This window comes from Scylla paramamosain, chromosome 17 (genome assembly GCF_035594125.1).
Source record: "Scylla paramamosain isolate STU-SP2022 chromosome 17, ASM3559412v1, whole genome shotgun sequence".
Lineage (NCBI taxonomy): Eukaryota > Metazoa > Arthropoda > Malacostraca > Decapoda > Portunidae > Scylla > Scylla paramamosain.
Genome location: NC_087167.1, coordinates 21,910,367 through 21,931,862, shown reverse-complemented (window position 1 = coordinate 21,931,862; position 21,496 = coordinate 21,910,367). Strand labels below are relative to the sequence as shown.

The 21,496-nt window shown below is 44.4% G+C and overlaps 1 protein-coding gene across 1 annotated transcript; it reads left to right on the top strand.

Annotated features, from left to right (window-relative positions):
- The first annotated feature begins 18,715 nt into the window (after positions 1-18,715).
- Positions 18,716-20,002, top strand: LOC135108264 (uncharacterized). Its single transcript, XM_064019014.1, has 2 exons — positions 18,716-18,885; positions 19,053-20,002. Exons 1-2 carry the CDS (start codon positions 18,846-18,848, stop codon positions 19,556-19,558), a joined length of 546 nt encoding a protein of 181 aa, XP_063875084.1. The 5' UTR covers positions 18,716-18,845; the 3' UTR covers positions 19,559-20,002.
- Positions 20,003-21,496: the final 1,494 nt, after the last annotated feature.

Genomic DNA, 21,496 nt, shown 5'->3' with positions numbered 1-21,496 from the left:
ATTACATATTTAAATGACTTGGTTAGTAGTAAGAATTAGTAGTGTGGTTAGTAAATTTCCGGATGGCAATAAGATAAGTAGATAAATTATGTCAGAATATCACCTTGCAGGCAGATTTGGATATGATGAACGAAGGGACAGACAAATGGCAAATGTAGTTTAATATCAACAAATGCAAGGTACTTAGCTTAGGTGGAGGAAACCTACACAGTATGTACACAAGAAACAACGAATCTCTGGTAGGTTCAGGATACGAAAAAGAGTCCAGAAACAGGGCAAATAGGGTATTAAAATTCATTTTTAGATGTATTAAAAGTAGTTGTCACCTAACAATGAAATTATATTTGGCGCTGGTCAGATCTCATCTAGGCTATGCTGTACAATTACAGCATAGCCTAGATGAGTCCCCCAGATCTAGTCCCCATATTACAGGAAGGATATAGGTCTATTAGAATCAGTACAAAGGAGAATGATACAAGGGATGAGGTGTATTCCTTACGAAGCGAGATTTAAACTGTTAAATTTGCATTCTTTAGAAAGACGTAGGTTAAGGGGGAGAAGGGGACCTGAGAGAAGTTTTAAAGATGTATAAGGATTATAACAAGGGAGACGTAAGCAAAATTCTTAAAATCAGTAACGAGGATAGAACAAGAAATAATGCATTCAAGCTTGAAAAAAAAAAAAAAAGGTTTAAAAAGAGATATGAAGGAACTGGTTCTCAAAAAAAGAGTGGTAAATTAATGAAACGGCCTCAGCAATCATGTTGTTAGTGCTGAGTCATTAGGGAGCTTGAAGAGAAAATTAATCAAATTTATGGATTGGGATAAGGGATGGAAATAGGTAGGTATATTTCATACAGGGACTACCACGTTTTCTTTTTCTTTTTTTATGTAAGTGGGACACTGGCCAAGGTCAACGAAAATCCAATTAAAAAAAATGCTTACTGAAATTCCAGTCCCATAAAAGAATTCAAAGCGGTAGTCAAAAATTAAAAGATAAGTCTCTTGAAACCTCCCTCTTGTAGGAATTCAAGTCATAGGAAGGTGGAAATACAGAAGCAGGCAGGGAATTCCAGAGTTTACTAGAGAAAGGGATGAATGATTGAGAATACTGGTTAACTCTTGCGTTAGAGAGGTGCACAGAATAGGAGAAAGAAGAGAAAGAAGAGTGAGAGAAAGAGGTGAGAGAAAGAAGAAAGTCTTGTGCAGCGAGGCCACAGGAGGAGGGAAGGCATGCAGTTAGCAAAATCAGAAGAACAGTTAGCATGAAAATGGCGGTAGAAGACAGCTAGAGATGCAACATTGCGGCGATGAGAGAGAGGCTGATGACAGTCAGTTAGAGAAGAGGAGTTGATGAGACGAAAAGCTTTTCATTCCACCCTGTCTAGAAGAGCAGTATGAGTGGAACCCCCCTAGACGTGTGAAGCATACTCCATACAGGGACTTATAAGGCCCTTATACAGATTTAGCAGCTGGGGGGATGAGAAAAACTGGCGGAAACGTCTCAGAACACCTAACTTCATAGAAGCTTTTTTTTAGCTAGAGATGAGATGTGAAGTTTCTAGTTCAAATTATAAGTAAAGGACAGACCGAGGATGTGTAGAAGAAGGGGACAGTTGAGTGTCATTGAAGAAGAGGGGATAGTTGTCTGGAAGACTGTGTCGAGTTGATAGACGTGTAGGCCTGATGGCTTCATGCAGCTTATAAGGCCCTTGTACAGATTTAGCAGCTGGGGGGATGAGAAAAATTGGCGGAGACGTCTCAGAACACCTAACTTCATAGAAGCTTTTTTTTTTTTAGCTAGAGATGAGATGTGAAGTTTCCAGTTCAAATTATATGTAAAGGACAGACCGAGGATGTGTAGAAGAAAGGGAGAGTTGAGTGTCATTGAAGAAGAGGGGATAGTTGTCTGGAAGGCTGTGTCGAGTTGATAGACGTGTAGGCCTCATGGCTTCTTGCAGCTTCCCTTATTTCTTATGTTCTTATGTTCTCATGTTCTTACTACTACACAGCTAGCAGATCGTATGCACCATCAATACTTAGCTTGAATTGGAAGGTGCTCACACACACACACACACACACACACACACACACACACACACACACACACACACACACACACACACACACACAGACACACACACACACACACACACACACACACACACACATACACACACACACACACACACAGACACACACACACACACACACACACACACACACACACATTATTATTTATTTTTATTGTTTATTGACTATAAAAATCCCTTACAAATTTACACTTACTTACATACGATTGGTCCATGAAATAATGACAAATAATTCCTCATTTATGCCTAAAAAACTTAATATTTCAATAAATAATGTATCACTGTTAGCAATGAACCGAAAGAAGAAAAATAAATAAGAATAATTAAATAAATAAAAAAAAACTAAATTATTTACGTTAAAAATACGTTAAAGGTAACAATTTACATGCGTACTAAACAAAATAAAAGGAAATAACATTCAAAACATTAACTTAAAACTTAATCAAACTAACCTAATATAAAAAAAAAATGTAAATAAAAACTATTCTAAAAAGATAAATCTCAAGTAAAACTAATCCAAAACTTTATTACACACGCATCAATACACGCAAAAAAAATATTCAAATTAGTTAAATCACAATTAAACATCTCGTAATTAACTACATAAAAATTATTATTTATACTCAAAAAGCTATTGATATACTGCCAAGATCTTATATATTATCTCACATATCAGAGCATCACTATACTTATCTGAGAACAGCTCAGCAATAGTGGAAAAATTGTAGGTGTCTCTCAGTTGTTGTGTTAGTGTACAATATTGAACCACATGTACCTCTGTCTGTATCTGACCACACACACATGTCCTGTCCTCTACGGGCAATCTTCCTCTACCCCTTCTGTTCCACCTTCCGACTTCAATTGCCAGTGAATGTGCTGACACCCAGAACCGAGTGAAGGCAACACAATGGTGCTCACTGACGTTACATTTCGTACTATACACAGAGTGAACTGACAAACTAGGGTTTATATCTTTATATACAATTCGTCTGGAAGAGGTTAAATGAAGGAGATTTGCTTTCAGCTCATTAACTCCCTCACATATGTCGTCAGTGTTGGCATACAAGAAATCACTGATGTAATCACGTGTCCTATATTGACTTTCCATAACAGTTTTTACAGAGAGAACTAAGGGGTCATCTTCCATTGACGACCTCTCGTTCCACGTTTTACCAAAGAAGTTTCTCTATCTACTCTTTACTAAAGCTGGCAATGGGGGACAACCAGACTCGGGTTAACATACATCATTACATGTAGATAATCGTACTCTCAATAAATATTTTAATGCCCAATTATATAATTTCATCACCGGTCTCAAGTCAGCGTTCAGCCAGGATTCACACCCATACAATATAGCTGACATTACGCAGGCTTCAAACACTCGTTTTTTGACATTGAATGGAATATCATTATTTTTCTTTAGGAACAATATAAATTTCGTGACATGAGCCATTTTAGCAGTGGCGTGGGTCTTCACAGACGACGACACGGACCCATCAGCAGTGAAGGGTGACCCTAAGTACATGTACTGGCTACACGGCTCCACCTTCAGGTCATCTATGCGTACAATATCTTTGTCCTCGATCGTGCCATTTATCACAAAAAAAAAAAAAAAATTGTTTTTGTGTCATTTACTTCCATTCCGTAATCATCACAAAACTTATTCATAAGAGACAATTTTTGAATCATTCTTTCTCTGGTAGTTGACAATAGAACAGTGTCATCCATTAGAATAAGTATGTGTAACCATTTCAAGAAGCCATCATCATAATAGTTATCCTTAATAAGCTTAATAAGATCATTTTCATATATAGTAAATAACAGCCAGGATGTGGGAGAGCTCTGGCGGACCCCGATTGTGGCCACGAACATAGCGGTGCCAATGATGCTCTCTGTCATACTGTACATGGCACAAACGACACTCAGCATCACAATCCCACACCCAAAGCGCATTAGAATTCTTATTGATATATGTCTTGGCACTAAATCATACGCTTTCCTAAAATCTATAAAAGTAACAAATATTTTTTTTCTTTCTTCTTCTGGCAAAGTCCATGAGGAGATGTAAGGTTACAATATGTTCCGTACACACACGACCACTCTGTGCGCCTGCCTGCTCACGATATGGTTTGAACCACTGTTCTAGCCTTGCGCACAGCATCATATCGAACAACTTCGAGATACTGTTTGTGACGCTAATGCCCCTATAATTTTTAGTGTCTTTCCGATCCTTGCTCTTAAAAATGGTAAAAAAATTTGCGCGATTCCAACTTGTAGGGTACTGGGCAGTAGTAAATATTGTGTTAAAAAGTGAAGTGACAAACATTATCCACTGGGCTGGAAGCAACTTAAAAATTTCAGGAGCTATGCCGTCAGGACTGCAAGCCTTATTTGCATTAATTTTAGCAATCTGAGCCGTGACCTCAGTGGGAGAAATCGGGTCATCCAACACTGGTATCATTACTTGAGCGTCATGGCACTCATCTGCCAGGTCGGGTGTGGGAACATTCATTAAATTGTTATAATAAAGTTTAAATTCCTCATCAGAAGGCTTAACATCTGCCTGAACACTATTATGTAGGTTTCCTCTCCAATTGATGGCCTGCCACACCTGCCTATCGTCCCGGTCTTCTAATAGTCGTTCCCAGCAAGTGAGCATACTGCCGCCACGTCGCACCCTCTCACCGCGACAGCGGCTTGACTTGGCACAGTCGTACATTGTGTTGGCAAAGCTTTCAGCACGTTCATTGATGTCAGTCATGTCATGAAACCTTAATATATCAAGATTGTGCACATTATCTGTGAATAAATTCTTATCAATACAAGTAAATCCTACAGGTCTGCGCACCCTCGAATCATGCTCTAAGGATTCGAACCAGGCGTGCGCACCAAGGTGACACGCGCGGCGTAAACATTGTCCAGACTAATTACAGGAACATTTACTAATGGGAGCATGATCCGAGGGTAAACAGTTTTCTTGATGCACACAAAAGGATTCTATAATATTTACCACATCATGTGACACCAAACATACATCTAATTCTGACATCGAATTTCTCCTTCTATGGTATGTCATATTACCCTCATAGTGGTGAGCAGGGGTCAGCAGGTTGTTCAATACCAGTAACCTGTTATCCATACACAACGTAGATAACACAACTGCATTTTCATTTGGAGTAGGTATATTATCAGAAATAGTAGGATATTCATACATGTGATTGTTAGGAATGTCACTAAGTGCTGGTAACTCACGGACATACTCGTATTCTCCAAATCTAGCATTCATGTCCCCCATGATAATGCACTTGTCGTCAGTCTGGAGTTTTTCTTGGATAGCTGAAAATGCATGGTGGGTGAAATATTCAGAGTTGCGGGGTGCAATATAGCAAAAACCAAAAGTGACACTTGGAATACATCTTAGTTTTAACCACACTTGATCATCTGTGTTGCAATCTACATTACTAATATATCGAGTTTGATAATTCTTAATCAGTACTATGGTGCCACCAGTAGTTGGGAAATTGCCATGGGAGGGCGGGGGGGGGGACGGTGACGGCGACACTGACGGAGAAGAGGTGAGGGGGCGTGCGTCCTTATGCTTCGGCGACGATGGAATGACTAATGAATCAATGATGGTGGGCGGAAAATAATTGAGTGAAAAGGGGGTGGAGGGGGGGAGGGGAGGTGGGAGGGGGAGACTGGCGGCCAGACGTGGCAACCGCCCGCCACACACGCGTGGTTAGGGGACTCTGACGGCGCTTGCCATAGAAGTCGCCTCACCCATCCTCCACCCCCATATGGACAAGGTCGTTGCGACTGCCCACGAGGTCCCGGGGGGGGGGGGGGACTGGCGGCCAGACGTGGAAGTCGTCCACGCACACGCGTGGTTAGGGGGACTCTGACGGCGTTGCCATGGAAGTCGCCCTTTCCCTTTCATTCACGGAATCCTGGAGGGTGGGATGACTGAGTGTTGCCATCACGCGTTCCCTCCGACATCTCAATACATCCCCTATGGTCAAGGTCGTCGCGACTGCCGCACGAGATCCCGTTACCTGTCCATCCTTTTTACCTGGAGAAAGCGTCTGTGACGGCCAGGGCGGAGCGACGGCCTCTTCCACTTTCACCGACCACCAGCGGCATGGCTGACGTAATACTTATGTCGGATGGCGGTCTTATTACTATCATTATTATTATTATTATTATTATTATTATTATTATTATTATTATTATTACTATTATTATTATTATTATAGCCGACACGTGCTCCCTCCGATATCTCAGTACATTCCCCCTATGGTCAAGGTCGTCGCGACTATCCACGCCGTACCGCCATAATCTCCAGTCTGCCGACGTATATATGTCATGAAAAGGTAAAGTTTAAAGTCAGTCTGTTAGTTGACAGGGTTTAAAAAACATGTCATTGAGAGATAGTGACGATATATACGTATACCTATCTTCTCTTGCAGGTGCTAGGTCATTTCCCAACAACACAACAACAGAATTTGAAAACAAAATCTTACCCATTCATTTACACACCGGCAGGGATTATGAAGTCGGCCTGTGTAATATTTTATTCCCTAAATATTTCTACTGCATTGCGGAAGGGGATCCAAATTCCAGTATATCGTTCTATGGTCGGGTTAAGCAGTCAGACTTTGATATGTATGAATATAATATGTATACCTATCTACCGGAAAGGAATATCATCTCCAATTTTACCGATAAGAACATACCGGCCATAACTAAGGCAATTAATGGACAGATAGTGAGAGAACTTCAAGCAATCTTGAATGACTCCTTTAAGATCTATTTCCCTTACTCGGATATCATTTATTATGACCGCGACTTGGAGCGGGTCGTTGTGAATAACGCGATTGTCCCTCCTAATGACGATCGTATTTACAGTGATATAAGTATAAAATTTGCATCGCATATAGCTCACATTCTGGGTTTCAATCCAAATTTTCGCTACACCGTCTACTTTCAAAGATCTGGCGACGGCATTTCATCTTCCGACGCCAGCGAAGCTTCCTCCTCATCACCCATAAAATTATTCGCTCAATACGTACCGCGAGCTGATGCAGGGACGGATTATATGTACGTTTATACCGACATCATTTCCCCCTCGCGATTTGGCAACCAACTAGTTAATATATTAGACGTCATACCACTCCCCGGCGACAGCACCAGTAAAGGTGCGAATTCAATTACGTATAAACCACTTTCTGCATCAACTATAGAGAGTGTGGCCATCAAAATTGCTAATCAAAGAGGCAAACCTATTCAGTTTGAAGATGGGGAAAACAGTGTTACTTGCGTGTTACATATAAGACCACGTTAACTTTGCGTCTCGGACGTAAAATTTTGAAGAGAATCGATCAAGGTGGGATAATGGGTGGAGTGGAGGATAATGAAACAGGCAGGTGTTGCCTACTTCCGAGTCAAGGCACGCGCCTCGCGACCATCTGCGCGGGAAGCTTCAGTGTTTCCCCGCGCGGCATGGCGGCCGGGACAAAGTGTTGACAATGTTATAGAAAAAAAAGAAAAGAAAATGGGTGTTCACTGTGGAACAGCAGAGGCTCGGATTTTATGTGAAGTGTGTGGGAGATGGCGCACTAATCCATCCTGCCCCTCATGTGTGGAAGACCAGTGTAATTTATGCGAGCGGTGTGGACTTCTGTTTCCACATCCACCGCCAGAACACACCTGCGAAGTTGGCAATCCTGCTTCTTCTGGTAAGCATTATTACTTATTTTGGCGGGAATGTATAATAATAAAGATGAACTGACTGTCAATCTTTACAAGTTTGAGCTCTGAGCACATCTTCCTGAACAGGCTCACACTCGATTGAGGTTGAGCAGAACGGCGGCGTAGAAGGCCCACGTCGGCGGACGTCACAAGGCGACATCCCACGCGGAGGCGGGGGAAGAGGTGAGAAAAAAAAATACTACAAATAATAAAGCAATAAATACGGTGCCACCGCCACTACTAATATTCTTTTTTTTTAAGACTCGCCACGGCCGGGACCGAGTGGATTATCGGGGAACGTATTCAATTCTTCCGAGACTTCAAGTCCTTCACTACCTACACAAGGTAAATATCAATTCAATAATAATAATAATAATAATAATAATAATAATAATAATAAACTGTCGCTGCTACTTCTATTTTTTCTTCCCAGACACGCCACAAGCGGAGGCGAACCACGATGAGCGCAGCATGGCGGGAGAGTCGGCGGATGCAGACCTTGACGAGCGCGGGATGCCGGAAGAACCGCGGTTAATTGACTCGAGGGAAAATTTTATGAGGAGCTTCACCAGACATCAATATGGCATACCTGATCATGTAAGCAGAGATCCACTCGGCCTACTTACCGAATACAGGGAGTTCTTTATACGGGAAATTAGATCATATTTCACGTCACACGGCTCGCCATTCCCCCCCACCCTGAAAATATTTTCACACATTTCTCTGTTACTAGTGAAATTCTCTACCTTAGGCGAGGATGAACATCGAGTCATTCATATTGCTTTTAGAGCACGACTGATCACCTATCAAGATGTGCCTGACCTTGTTGATTTATGGATCCATCAGCTGAACAGTCGGCTGGAAAGCCTTACCAGCGAGATTGAAGGATCTGGTTTTATCATTTCAAGAGTACAGAATTTTTTCATCAACTATTGCTTGCACGTCGCATGTAGTGGCATAGGAGATTATGTTGCTTATCCTAGAGGCGTGCGAGGAGGGAATGAAATTTTCAATCCTGATGGCCGACATTCATCCTGTGTTATTCAGTGTTTGGCGGCTTTCAGACTTCATGCTCGAGGTGTACCTTGGAAAAGAATTCCAAAAATATTACGGAGACGGCATGGCGGAGAGAAATACGTCACGCGCGGAAAAGTAGGCAGTCCAGTGACTTGGGAGAACTTGAGTCAGTTAGAAAGGTTAAATTGTCTGTCTCTGGACGTTTATACACTGACAAAAAGCGGTGAGATATACTATTCAACATTATCAAGAAAAGGCTCGTGGAAGTATAAAACTGTAGTCTCACTCCTTTTACTAGGTGGAAAACATATGACGCTCATTAAAGACGTGGAGAAGCTGCACCGGAAATTGACGAGAAGCAGCCCCACCCCAGAGGGTCATCAGTTTTGTAAATTATGTTTCAGCTCAGTTCCCAAGTCTGTCAGTTTGAGCGATCACGAGTGTCACTGCGACTTCACTCAAACTCTTCTCTTTCCAGGTGACGGTGAAAAAGTAAAATTTAAAAATTTTGCCTACACCTATCAGCCTGCATACTTAGCATTTTTTGATTTTGAAACTATGATAAAACCTAAGGAGAATAGGAGTGTGATAGCTGAACATGACCCAATTGGATACTCGTATCTCATCATCAATAGGCATGGAGATGTCGTGGAAAAGAGAAGTTATTTCGGTGAAGATCCCGTAAATAATTTCATTGATAGCCTATCCAATGCTTGGGGAATCATCAAGGAAAGTGTAGTTAGCTATCCAATTAGCATGTCTGCGGAGGATGAAGACCACTTCAAACGTCAGCGTCACTGCGAGCTCTGCCATCAACCCTTTAATGTGAAAACCCCACCTCATAAACATCACGACCACTCATTACCACAAAATAATTACAAGGGGGCTTTGTGCGCGCGATGCAACCTCCAGTGTCGTGACATGAGGAAATATCTCATCACTCTGGCACATAATATGAGCTTTGACGTCTCCTTAATCATAAAAGACCTTCACTTGCCAGAGTCGCACGTGGACATCCTTGCCAAGTCAGAATCGCATTTATTGAAAGTAAGGATTAAGGAATTGCAGTTTCAGGACACGCTTTCCATTATGAATGCTGGCCTCGATCATCTCGCTCAGAGTCACGTGCAGGCGGGCTATAGCACGCGTTACGCCCAGGAAATGGTGAATTACCTCCTCGAGGATGTAAGGCGTGTAATTTGCACTCAAAAACAGTTTCTTTGTTATGAGTACATCACCGACCTTGGCCGCTTAGAAGATCGACAATTGCCACCTCGCGAGGCATTTTATGACACGCTCAAGGGGAAGGCTCTGTCACCTGGAGAATATGAACACGCTCAAAGCGTGTGGAGTATGACATCCTGCCGCACTTTAGGCGATTACATAAGACTGTATTGTGAGATTGATGTGGGATTATTAGCCGACACATATCTCAAATATAGATCATACCTGCATGAATTTTATGGGCTGGACGTGTCACATTACGTGTCTTATGCTTATGACGCTTTTTTAAAGTCGACAGGCGTTCAACTTGATCCACCTTACGACCCTAACATGTATCACCTGATCAAAAGAAATGTACGAGGAGGCTTTGTAACTTGCGTCAGGCCACACCTGCAGTCAAACCACGAACCCGACGGTGGACCCGGCACCTATGTGTTTTATCTGGACTATAATTCATTATATGCAAGCGTTATGTGTTCCCCCCTGCCTATGGGTGACATCAAAAAGCTTTCTCAGTCAGAGATGGATGATTTTTTTGAAGTTGGCATCCAGAATCATGCGACAGATGGCGACGTCGGTTACTGGCTGCATTTAGACAGCTGTGACGTTTCCCCCGACGTGGCTCGGATCACGGACGAGTTCCCTCTGTGCCTCGCACACATGACTATTACAGAAGATGACATCTCGCCGTACAGTAAAAGACTGTTAGAAGCTGAGGGTCGTAAGCTGGGGAGGAAAAATCGTAAACTCGTGGCCAGTCATAAGGGACTGAAAGATCATCTCATCAGTCTGGAATTGCTGCAACTTTTACTCTCACTTGGACTGGAAATACAATGTGTTCATGCTATATATAGCTTCAGACAGGCTCCATACCTGAAACCTTTCATAGAAAGGAACGTCGCTCAGCGTAAAAATGAGACGTGCGCCATTAAAAATCGCATTTGCAAACTGATGTCAAACGCAGTTTATGGTAGATCCATGTTATCTGAAGTGAAGTATGGCCTCCAGCAGAAATTAGTGACAAAAAGAAAGTCTTTCCTGAAGTATGCAAGAAATCCATCCTTTAAAAGGGTCCACCAATTAGGCGAGGACCGAGTCATATGTGTCAACAGTAAGAATACGATTAAAATCAGGCAGCCAAATTACTTGGGATACCATATTTTAGAAGTGGCAAAGAAGTACATGTACAACTTTTGGTATCGTGTCATCAAAGCTAATTATGGGGAGAGAGCTAAATTAGCTTATGAAGATACTGACAGTTTCATTTTCAGTCTGCACATACCTACAAACTTAAATGATGAACTGAAACATGGACCCATGGCAAATTTTCTCGACACCAGTAACTTTGCTTCAGATCACCCGTGTTTTAATGGGGAGCGGAAGGGTCAACTAGGCTTGCTGAAATCTGAAACCGGATCCACGCTCATCAAAGAGGCGATTATATTAAAGCCAAAGATGTATTCGCTGCTGTTGGAAGATGACAAGCAAGTATCTCGAGGTAAAGGCATTCCAACTCACCTTCAGCAAAATATATTGCATCGGCAGTATAGGGAAACACTTAATAATGTCGCATGTGGGATGGTAGATTGCTATAATATCAGGAATGTGAAAGGACAAATTTGTACCACTCGTATGCGAAAGCGTACGTTGTCACATTTTGACGACAAGCGCTTTCACGTCGATGGCTACACCTCAAGGGCGTATTATCACCCCGACAATGATCCGCGGGAAAGAGATGTGGAGAATGAGATGGAAGAGGAGGCGGCGGTGGATGTGGGGGAGGTGGAGGTGGATGAGGAAGAGGAGGGGGAGGAGGAGGAGGAGGAGGTGGAAGAGGAAGAGGGGGATGGGGAGGGGGAGGATGGGATAATGAGTGGTCTGTGGCGTGATCGGGAGAGACTTTCCACGACATTATTCACATCGTGATTAAGGGGTAGAGAAAGAGGGGACGCAGCTGCTAGCAGACGCCCTTCATGTAATGTAAAAAAAAAAAAACATTTGCACTGACCACGTAGGCTAAGGAAGAGGGGGAGGTGAAGGATGGGTTAATGAGTGGGCTGTGACGTGATCGGGAGTGGCCTTCCATGACATTATTCACGTCATAATTAAGGGTTGAGAGAGACCGCGGCCGCTAGCAGCTGCCATTCATGTAATGTAAGAAGAACATTTGTTTTGAGTGTGGGGTTAAGGAGAGGAATGAAAGGGGATTTTGTTCATGTACTGTAAGGACATTTGTACTGTCCACACGGGATAAGGAGGATGAGGAGGAGGAGGTAATGTAAGAACATTTGTACTTTGGTAGGTTAAGGAGAGGGAGGAGGAGGTTGAGGAAGAGGTGTGGGTCGGGGGAGATCCACGTCATAATTAGAAGGCAGGGATGAGGATGCAGCTGGGAGTTTAGTTATGCTGTTACCTACATGACCATGTAAATAAAGGTTAAGCAATAAATACTGTAAACATATCGTAGCGTCTTTTAGTAACCCTCTGAACTTAACATGGACAAGACATTTAGCGAAGAGATGCTGAATCTCTTCAGATATCCTGCACGCATAATTATTGCAGGTTATACAAATTCCGGCAAAACACACCTCTGCAATAAAATTATAGAGAAATATCAGCATGGATTTAACAGAATTATTTGTGGCGTCTCATCGCATTCGCTGCAGCAGAATTCCCCTTTTCAAGATAAGGTCGAAGTGCATGAGAAAATTATTGACTCCGTGATGGATGATGACAGTCCATACGCCGACCCGCAAACGCACACACTCCTGATATTAGATGACAATTTCCTCACGGCTGGCAATTCTCAAACGATAGCAGAGGCTTTCACCAAAGGGAGACATAAAAATTTGTCAGTTATAATGATAGCACAGAATGTCTTTTTCCCCGGAAAGTATGCTAGAACGATAACTTTAAATGCCTCACATTACATTCTTATGAAAAACAGAGATACGAGTATATATCAAATTGAATGTCTGGGCAGGCAACTTTATGGAAGGGAGCGCGCCAAACACTTTGTGGAAATTTATAAAAATGTCGTGCTTAGACGAGATCACGGTTATTTGTTGTGTGATTTATCCCCGAACGCACCCGAAGAAATTCAACTGCGCACGAATATTGTGGATGAGCCGCCCTGTGAGAAAGTCTATCTGCTATGAACGCCGTTTTGGACGAACTTTACCGGGATATGACGAATCCTGCGGCTTTAGGAGGTGTGCAAGCACTCTACAGAGAGGGGAAGAAAAGGGATAAGAATCTAACACTCCGCGATGTGAGGGCATTTCTGCAGGGCAACCGCACTTATACGCTTCACAAGCCGACACTGAAACGTTTTCCGCGACGAAAAATTCTCGCTCCTAAACCGTCCGTCATTTTAACTTGCGATATGGCTGATTTTGCGAGGCTGCACAGACACAATGGCGACGTCCGATACATCATGTTTTGCCTGGACGTTTTCAGCAGATACTTGAAAGTGGCAACGCTGACAAGTAAATCCGGACACAGTAACCTGCAAGCGCTGAAAAAAGTTCTAGAGTCGGGGAGTTTTACAGGCGTGTCGCGTCTTTTTACCGATCAGGGATCCGAATTTTATAATCAAGCAGTGAAAAAATATCTAACTTTGAAAGGTATTACCTTGTATTCCAATTACTCGCGTGAAACAAAGGCGAGTTTGGCAGAAAGGGTCATCCGAACCATAAAGACAAAAATATATAAATATCTCATGCAGAACAACACACTGACGTATATTAACGTCTTGCCCACCCTAATAAATACGTACAATCACACCCCACACCGCGGTTTGGGCGGTAACCAAACGCCGGCTCAGGTTCACCGCCTCCACGAGCTGTCACAAGTCAGGAAGCAATTTAAACGAATGTATTTAAATCGGCCAAGGGGAAAGAAAGTTGTCAGTCATAAATTAGACGTGGGAGACATTGTACGCTTGCAACGTGCTTCCCGAACGCAATTTAAATTCAATAAGGGTTATACCGTCAACAATACCGAGGAGCTTTTTAAGATAAGTCGTGTGGATTACTCACATAAAATCCCTATTTATTTCATAAGGGATTTGGCGGGGGAGGACGTGACCGGCGCTTTCTACAGGGAAGAATTAATCAAGTCCTCTCTTCCCTCACATTACCAGGTCGATATATTACGATCGAAGGTCGAGCGAGGTAAGAGAAAGTACTTCGTCCACTGGCGTGGGTATCCAGATAAATTTGACAGCTGGATAGATGCGGACGACTTAGTATAAGATATGGATGAGGAAAAACCATTGATATTGAAGTACAAGGATTTGTTTTTTCTCCTCTCGCACGTCACCCCTAAATTCCGGAAGCAGGTCTTGCAAAGTTTGAATAAGCGCGAAGTCAATTGCATCTCGGAAATATTCGCCAACTTTTTGAAGAGACGTCTGACGGACGACGATACCATCATCAACCGCCTGAAAAAATTCAAGAGTGATATTCGCACTGTAGCCTTGAAGAAGACGCCCGTGTACAAGAAGAAAGCCATTCTAATCTCCAAACGAGGTGGCAGCATATTAGCCGCGTTACTCCCGATAGCCGTGTCGGCAATAACAAGTTTACTACAGAGATGAAAGAATATTGTTTAGTTCCCGTCTCAGTTGCCGAGAGGTGTAAGTTTAAACCGACCGACAGCGCAACTCAGCACCGATTCACGTCAAAACAAGTCAAGAAAAAAAAAAAACTTCACTTCCACTGCCGGCCGCCGCCCTCCCCGACACCGCCACCGTGGCGCCACCACCACCACGCGCACCTGTCAATCCACCCTTGGATGATTTGATTCGAGTTGCCGTTCCTCCTTCCTTTAGAGAATATGGTTTATCTCTCTTGAAATTATTGGAGGGTAAACCTGGGATTTCATGGGATGAGCGCGGTAACTTACTTCCACCATTTTCTGGCATAAGCGTATTTGATCTCATACGAGTACTCGGTCACGAAAAGGGGGCCGCGAAAAGACTTTCACCCGATAAGCGTCCATTATTATCACTGCTACTTCGCATGGCGCAACTCCCCGCGGATGCCATCAGAAATACGACTCAACGAAGTAAACTGATAGGTGGCGGGGTCGGTGACATCTGGGAAGCATATTAAATGAGAAAGCTCCCCATCTTACTCTGTAAACGAGTAAGTACATCAATAATACATGAGAGCACGTGTTAGGCGCGTCAGGGGTGCAGGCCCACGGATGGATAATTGATGAGGGTTATGGTCAAAAAAAGGTTCACCCCCCCCCCTAACCCACATCCCCTAATAAATAATACGTTCCCCGCCCTCCATCCCTTCCCACCAACAAAGGAAAAAAAATAACACCTGCGTCAATTTGAATGAATAAATTCTACTACGCAGAAGGTGTAATATCGACCAATACGTGCGAATAAAGGTCCGCGATGTCACATTTCCCCCTCACTCCCCTCACAGAGGGTTCAACGTGTGGATCAGCCCTCCAATTACTCGTCAAGATGAAGGTGGTCGAGGGCAAGCTGACCGATGGCATCTTCCGCGACCGCCGCTGTTATATCATTTATTCAGTAAATGCCGTCTCCACCGAACCGAGTGGGATTGCGCGGGATCTCAAAACGATTTACCCATACGAGAATACACATGCAGCTAGAAAGAGACTCTACTCGCTTCATCAGGCCACGGCAGACACGAGAGATGACCCAGGACGTATCATTATCCACGCGCCTCCCACAGGAAGCGTAAATCTCCCTCACCTGGTGGCCTGCGTGACTCAGTATGGTTGGGGCGAGGCCATCGAGGGAAACGAGAAGGCGCGACAGGCAATCGCGACGTCGAAGGATTTGCCTTACGTGGAAGGACTCAAGATGGATACAAGCGTGAATCGACGTCAACACTTCCAGAATTGCCTGAAAAAGATTGCCCTGCTAGCCATGGGGAACGCTGAAGTAGAGCAAATTATTATCCCGGAAGGACTGGGATGTAGAGGTCGCTGCCAGGATGAGTGGAGGAATAATTACCTGCCTATGGTGGAAGGGCTGGCGCAGCGACTTCAACCTTTTGGAGTTGAAACTATTCTGGTGAGGAAGTCTGAATAACTATATCATGTAAATTTTAAAATAAAGTTGATGTGTGTTTGACAAATCGAGTATAAATGTATTCCTTAATTGGGGTGACCGTTATTATTTATTTTGATCATGGCGGGAGCAGCATATCAGACAGAAATAAATAGCCGGTGATTATGCTCGACGTCTTATTCATGACGTGACAACCATCATGACGAGAGCGTTCACACCTCCCACTCGAGCGGAATACGACTTGCTTTTTACGCAAAGCAAAGGTGGAGGTTTAGACGACATCCGGGTTTTTATTCCACCCCATTCAAGAAGAGGTGGCGGTCTATTTTCCGTTTTGAGTGGCTTTGCTAAAAGAGCAATTCCCTTTCTCATGCGCACTGTAGCACCCGAAGCGCTCCAAATGGGAAAAGGTTTATTAACAGATGTTTTAGAAGGGAAGCGACTTCGCGAATCATTAAGAAATAGAGGTGTTGCAGCCGTGAAGGGTGTGGGGGAAAGGATAGTTCGAGGCGGACGAGTAATGAAAAAGAGGAAAGTTGGAGTCGGAAAAAAAAAAAAAAGAGAAAACCACCAACCAGGCAACTGAAAAGAAAGACTTGCTATAAAGCAGATATCTTCAATATTTAGCTCGCAAATTTAGTCGCAAAGATGACTCATTACGGTCCGGATGTGCAGGGTGGAGCGACCTCCACCCCCCTGAGCAATTATCTGACGGCCGTAAGTGAGAACTTTCCGCGGGTGAATCGCTTGCATACCATCGAATCGTCAGTCGCTGCGAGGGGAAAGTTGGACGTATTACCCGTTAATTTAGACGCAAATGCTAATAATCATGCGGGGATCAACGATCCTTACATTGAATTTAGACTGCCTGGTATTCCAGGGCAATTTTTGGATCTATCAACGCTGTCTCTAGAATTGTGAGTTAGCGCGACGAAGGCAGACGGCGCGCCACTAGACGATGACGATCACGTCGTTTTTAGTAATGGTTTGAATAATACGATGTTTAAGTCATGTGCTTGTTATTTTAACGAACAGCTTGTGGAGTCATCCTCTTTGTTCAACTATCACGCCTTCATTAAAATGATTACAACAATCCCTCAGGATAAAATTGACTCTATCGGTCGCGTCGCCTTCTACCACCGCGATTATGATGGATCAAAAGGCATAATCAATAAATTTGATGAAGACTATTTCACGGGAGGGAATAAAGACGAGAAACAAATGATGAAAGATTGTAAAACGCACGGCATTTCGATGACTGCGCCTTTGTTTTCGGATATATCAAGTCTGGACGCTTATCTGCTTGACTCTGTTGATGTGAGAATTCGATTAGAATTGGCTAACAAAACATGGATTCTTAATTCACACCAAGATGCCAGCAGTTTCAAATTTAAGCTCGAGATGGCTAAGTTATGGGTTGAAAGCGTCACGCCACATCCGCCCGCCTTAGAATCGTTAAATAACTCCTTGACTCGAAATCCAATGCAATACACTTTTAATAGAACGCTCAATAAAACGTATGTGTTAGCCGCCAATCAAACGTCTTTGATTGCCGAATTACCTTTCGCGCAAATCATACCTCAAAATTTGACCATGGCAATAGTTGATATGGACAGCTTACAAGGCGTAATTGATAAGAATGGTTTATATTTTCAACACGCCGATCTGTCACATGTACATATCACCGTGAACGGGGCGACCATTTATAACGTTCGCAGCTCTTTCCCGCATCACGCGTCAAAATTGTTTTACACGACCCTTGAGTCACTAGGATTGGACACGCGTAATTCCCTAACATTTGATGCATTTGATAAAGGTCGGACAGTATGTTTCTTTAACTTTGTGACGGAGGACGTGCACAATGCCATCCCTCTGGATAAATCAGGAAATCTAAGAATTAATCTGTCGTTTGCCAAGGGACGTAATCACAACCGCGTCATAATGTTTTTCGCCGACACTACTGGCGTCATAGAAATTGATCATTATCGTCACGTTCGCTGCATTGTCCGCGCATAAGTCGTCATGAATGCACGTGAAATACAGGCCGGTCTAGCAGGCATCTTGGGCGATCGAGTTTATTTTTTAGGCTGTCACGATCATCGCCATGTGGCAGATCTGATAAATCTTGCCAGAAAACAGGTGAAGCCATGCGTTTTCATTCTAAATACATTGAGTGACTCAAAGACCATGGGCCACTGGATTACTGTTTATCTTAATTTTCAAAGTCAGACCATAGGCTATTACGATAGCTATAACTTGCATCCCAAATACAATTCCGCTGTCTTACATCATTTTATGCAAATTATGAAAATTAGCACATTAAATTATCGACTTCAGGGGTTGAATTCCCTCGTGTGTGGCATTTATTGCATGTTCTTTTGCCTTCTACTGAGTTGGCATACATTAAAACGTGCAATGTGCATTATTCACGCCACCTTCAAAAAGCATCAATATCTATATAATGACAAAAAAATTACTCATATGGCATACGTAATATTTCGTAATATGCCGCATTGCATGCCTACGTTTTGCCCAGCCGGCAGCCAGGCGAGATGTCGTAACATCTGTAAAGCGGTAATAAGGTAGATTAGGGGGTGGGGTGGGGGTGGGAAAGGGGGTCAATATGGGGTAATTGCTGACGGATAAGCGTCACTTCGCCATCACCTCTCAACCCAGTCGGACGTCGAAGCCTCATCTCCAAGAATGGAGCAAGCTAACAAACGTTTCATCTTGAGAACTGCGGGTGAGTACGCCATTACCTTGCACGGCATCTGACATCTTCACCATTGTAAATTACATTAACGTTCTTTGCCAATGAATAAGAAGAGGGAGAGTGGGAGGGGAAATAAAAACTTTCCCATTGTTCCCATCGTTTTTTTTTTTTTTTTTTTTTTTTCTTGTCTGTTACAGAACGCATCTCTTTCCGCTTTGATATCTATCTGGGCGATGCTGGGGGTAAGCGAAGCCGTGCTGACCATGAGGATGTCAATGTGGAGAAAATGTCAGAACCTGCAAAGAAGAAATTGATCTTTAGTGATGACGACATGTCGCCACTGCCGGCCAGCCCACCTCCTGACGCTCCATCAGGACAGGAGTCGCAACAGCAGCAGCCGACATCGCAGTCGATTCCGCCACCTCAGGAGTCGCTGATGCCACCTCCGACCGAAGCACAGCCGCAACGGTCAGATGAGTCGACAGTAGGCGGCAAAGAGGGTCAGGAGGTGAAGAAGAAGTCGCAGGAAAACAGAAAAAAAAAGAATATTCCCCCTAACACGCCAGAGGACGACAGCACACCAAAACTCCCCGTTGCTCCAGCCGCCCCTCGTAAGAAGCTGGTTCCTAGAGTTATTAAAACTACGCCCGTCATTGACAGCGATGACGATGATCTCTTCGCCTTCAATTCGGAAATGTTTTGAATGAAAGAGATGTATTTGCCCTAATAAGCAATGAGCTGTATTTGTCCTAATAAAAATAAAATGTTCCATCGACTCTGCATAACCTTTCTAATAATAATAATAATAATAATAATAATAATAATAATAATAATAAGGTGACCATCCGGCATAAGTATTACGTCAGCCACGCCGCTGGCGGTCGGTGAAAGTGGAAGAGGCCGCCACTCCGCCCTGGCCGTCACAGACGCTTCCTCCAGGTAAAAACGATGGACAGGTAACGGAACTTCGTGAGGCTGTCGCGACGACCTTGACCATAGGGGATGTATTGAGATGTCGGAGGGAACGCGTGATGGCAAGTCTTGCCACCCAGACTGTCCAGGATCCGCGCGGGCAACTAGCGCGTGACGCCCACGTGGCGGCCCATTCTAAGCCCTTAACTTCCCGTTCCCGCCCAAAAAAAAAAAAAAAAAAAAAAAAAAAAAAACCTGCATGACTCCTGGCGGGGTAAGGCCGCATGGGACCTGGCGGACATCGCCTGCCACTTTCCTGACACGTGCGGTCCTCCCCCCCCCCACCCCATTCCCTTCCACCCGACCTTGACCATCCAGCGGTGGCAACCTTGGAATGTACTGAGGTGTCGGAGGGAACACGCAATGGTAACACTCAGTCATCCCACCCTCCAGGATTCACGTGAGTGAAAAGCGACTTCCATGGCAGCGCCGTCAGAGACCCCTAACCACGCGTGTGCGTGGACGACTTCCACGTCTGGCCGCCAGTCCACACCCCACCCCCGCGGGACCTCGTGGGCAGTCGCAACGACCTTGACCATATGGGGGTGGAGGATGGGTGAGGCGACTTCTATGGCAAGCGCTGTCAGAGTCCCCTAACCACGCGTGTGTGGCGGGCGGCTGCCACGTCTGGCCGCCAGTCTCTCCCCCACCCCCACCTCCCCTCCCCCCTCCACCCCCTTTTCACTCAATTATTTTCCGCCCACCATCATTGATTCATTTAGTCATTCCATCGTCGCCGAAGGATAAGGACGCACGCCCCCCCACCTCTCCGTCAGTGTCGCCGTCACCGTCCCTCCCCCCTCCCTCCCCCGCCACCCTCCCCTTTCCCAAGCCTGGGTCTCCATCCTGAAATGGACTGCCACTGAAGTCTACGGAAAATTGCTGTCAGGTTTCCCCATTGCAACTTGATAAGGTCCACACTCGCAATATGGCATGCCATCAGAGTCGCTCCAGGGGGGTGGGATGGGATCCCCATCCCCCCCTCCCCCCTCCCCTCTCCCATCCTCCATCGTCCCCGAAGGATAAGGACGCACGCCTCCCCACCTCTCCGTCAGTGTCGCCGTCACCGTCCCGCTCCCCCCCCCCTTCCCCTTGGTGTTTGCCGTCGTGAATCACCCCCCCCTTCCCAAGCCTGGGTCTATGGAAAATTGCTACCAGGGCACCCATTCGCAATATGGCATGCCGTCAGAGTCGCCCCTGGGGGGGATGGGGTGGGGGGTCCCCCACCCCCCACCCCACCCCCCAGGGGAGACTCTGACGGCATGCCATATTGCGAATGGGGGCCCTGGTGGCAATTTCCCAACTACTGCCACCTCGGTCGGCTACAGCACTATTAGCACATCTGAAGGTTACATAGCCGGGGAAAGACACACTCATTTCAATTTTGATTTCACTCAAGCTCACAATATCGTATTGTAATAATAAAATTTGCACCTCTGGTTTTTCCAGCTTAGTTCGAACAGCATTAATATTCCACGACAATACCTTAATAGATTTCACAGGGGGATGTCGTGGTCTTCCTAAAAACCCATCAAACTAAATCTGTCAATCACTTGTCCGTCCTTATATAACTCCCGTTCTTTATAGTCCATATAAATATTACAACCGACATTTTCAGGTCTTTCTTTCTCTCTTTTTTTCAACATCCTTTAGCCGCTTCCATTCTTCT

Excerpts from the sequence above, each read along its gene's own strand:
- LOC135108264 (XM_064019014.1), top strand. The coding sequence starts at position 18,846 with ATGGAGCAAGCTAACAAACGTTTCATCTTGAGAACTGCGG. Across the intron at positions 18,886-19,052 it reads TTTCATCTTGAGAACTGCGG|AACGCATCTCTTTCCGCTTT; the intron begins GTGAGTACGCCA and ends TGTCTGTTACAG.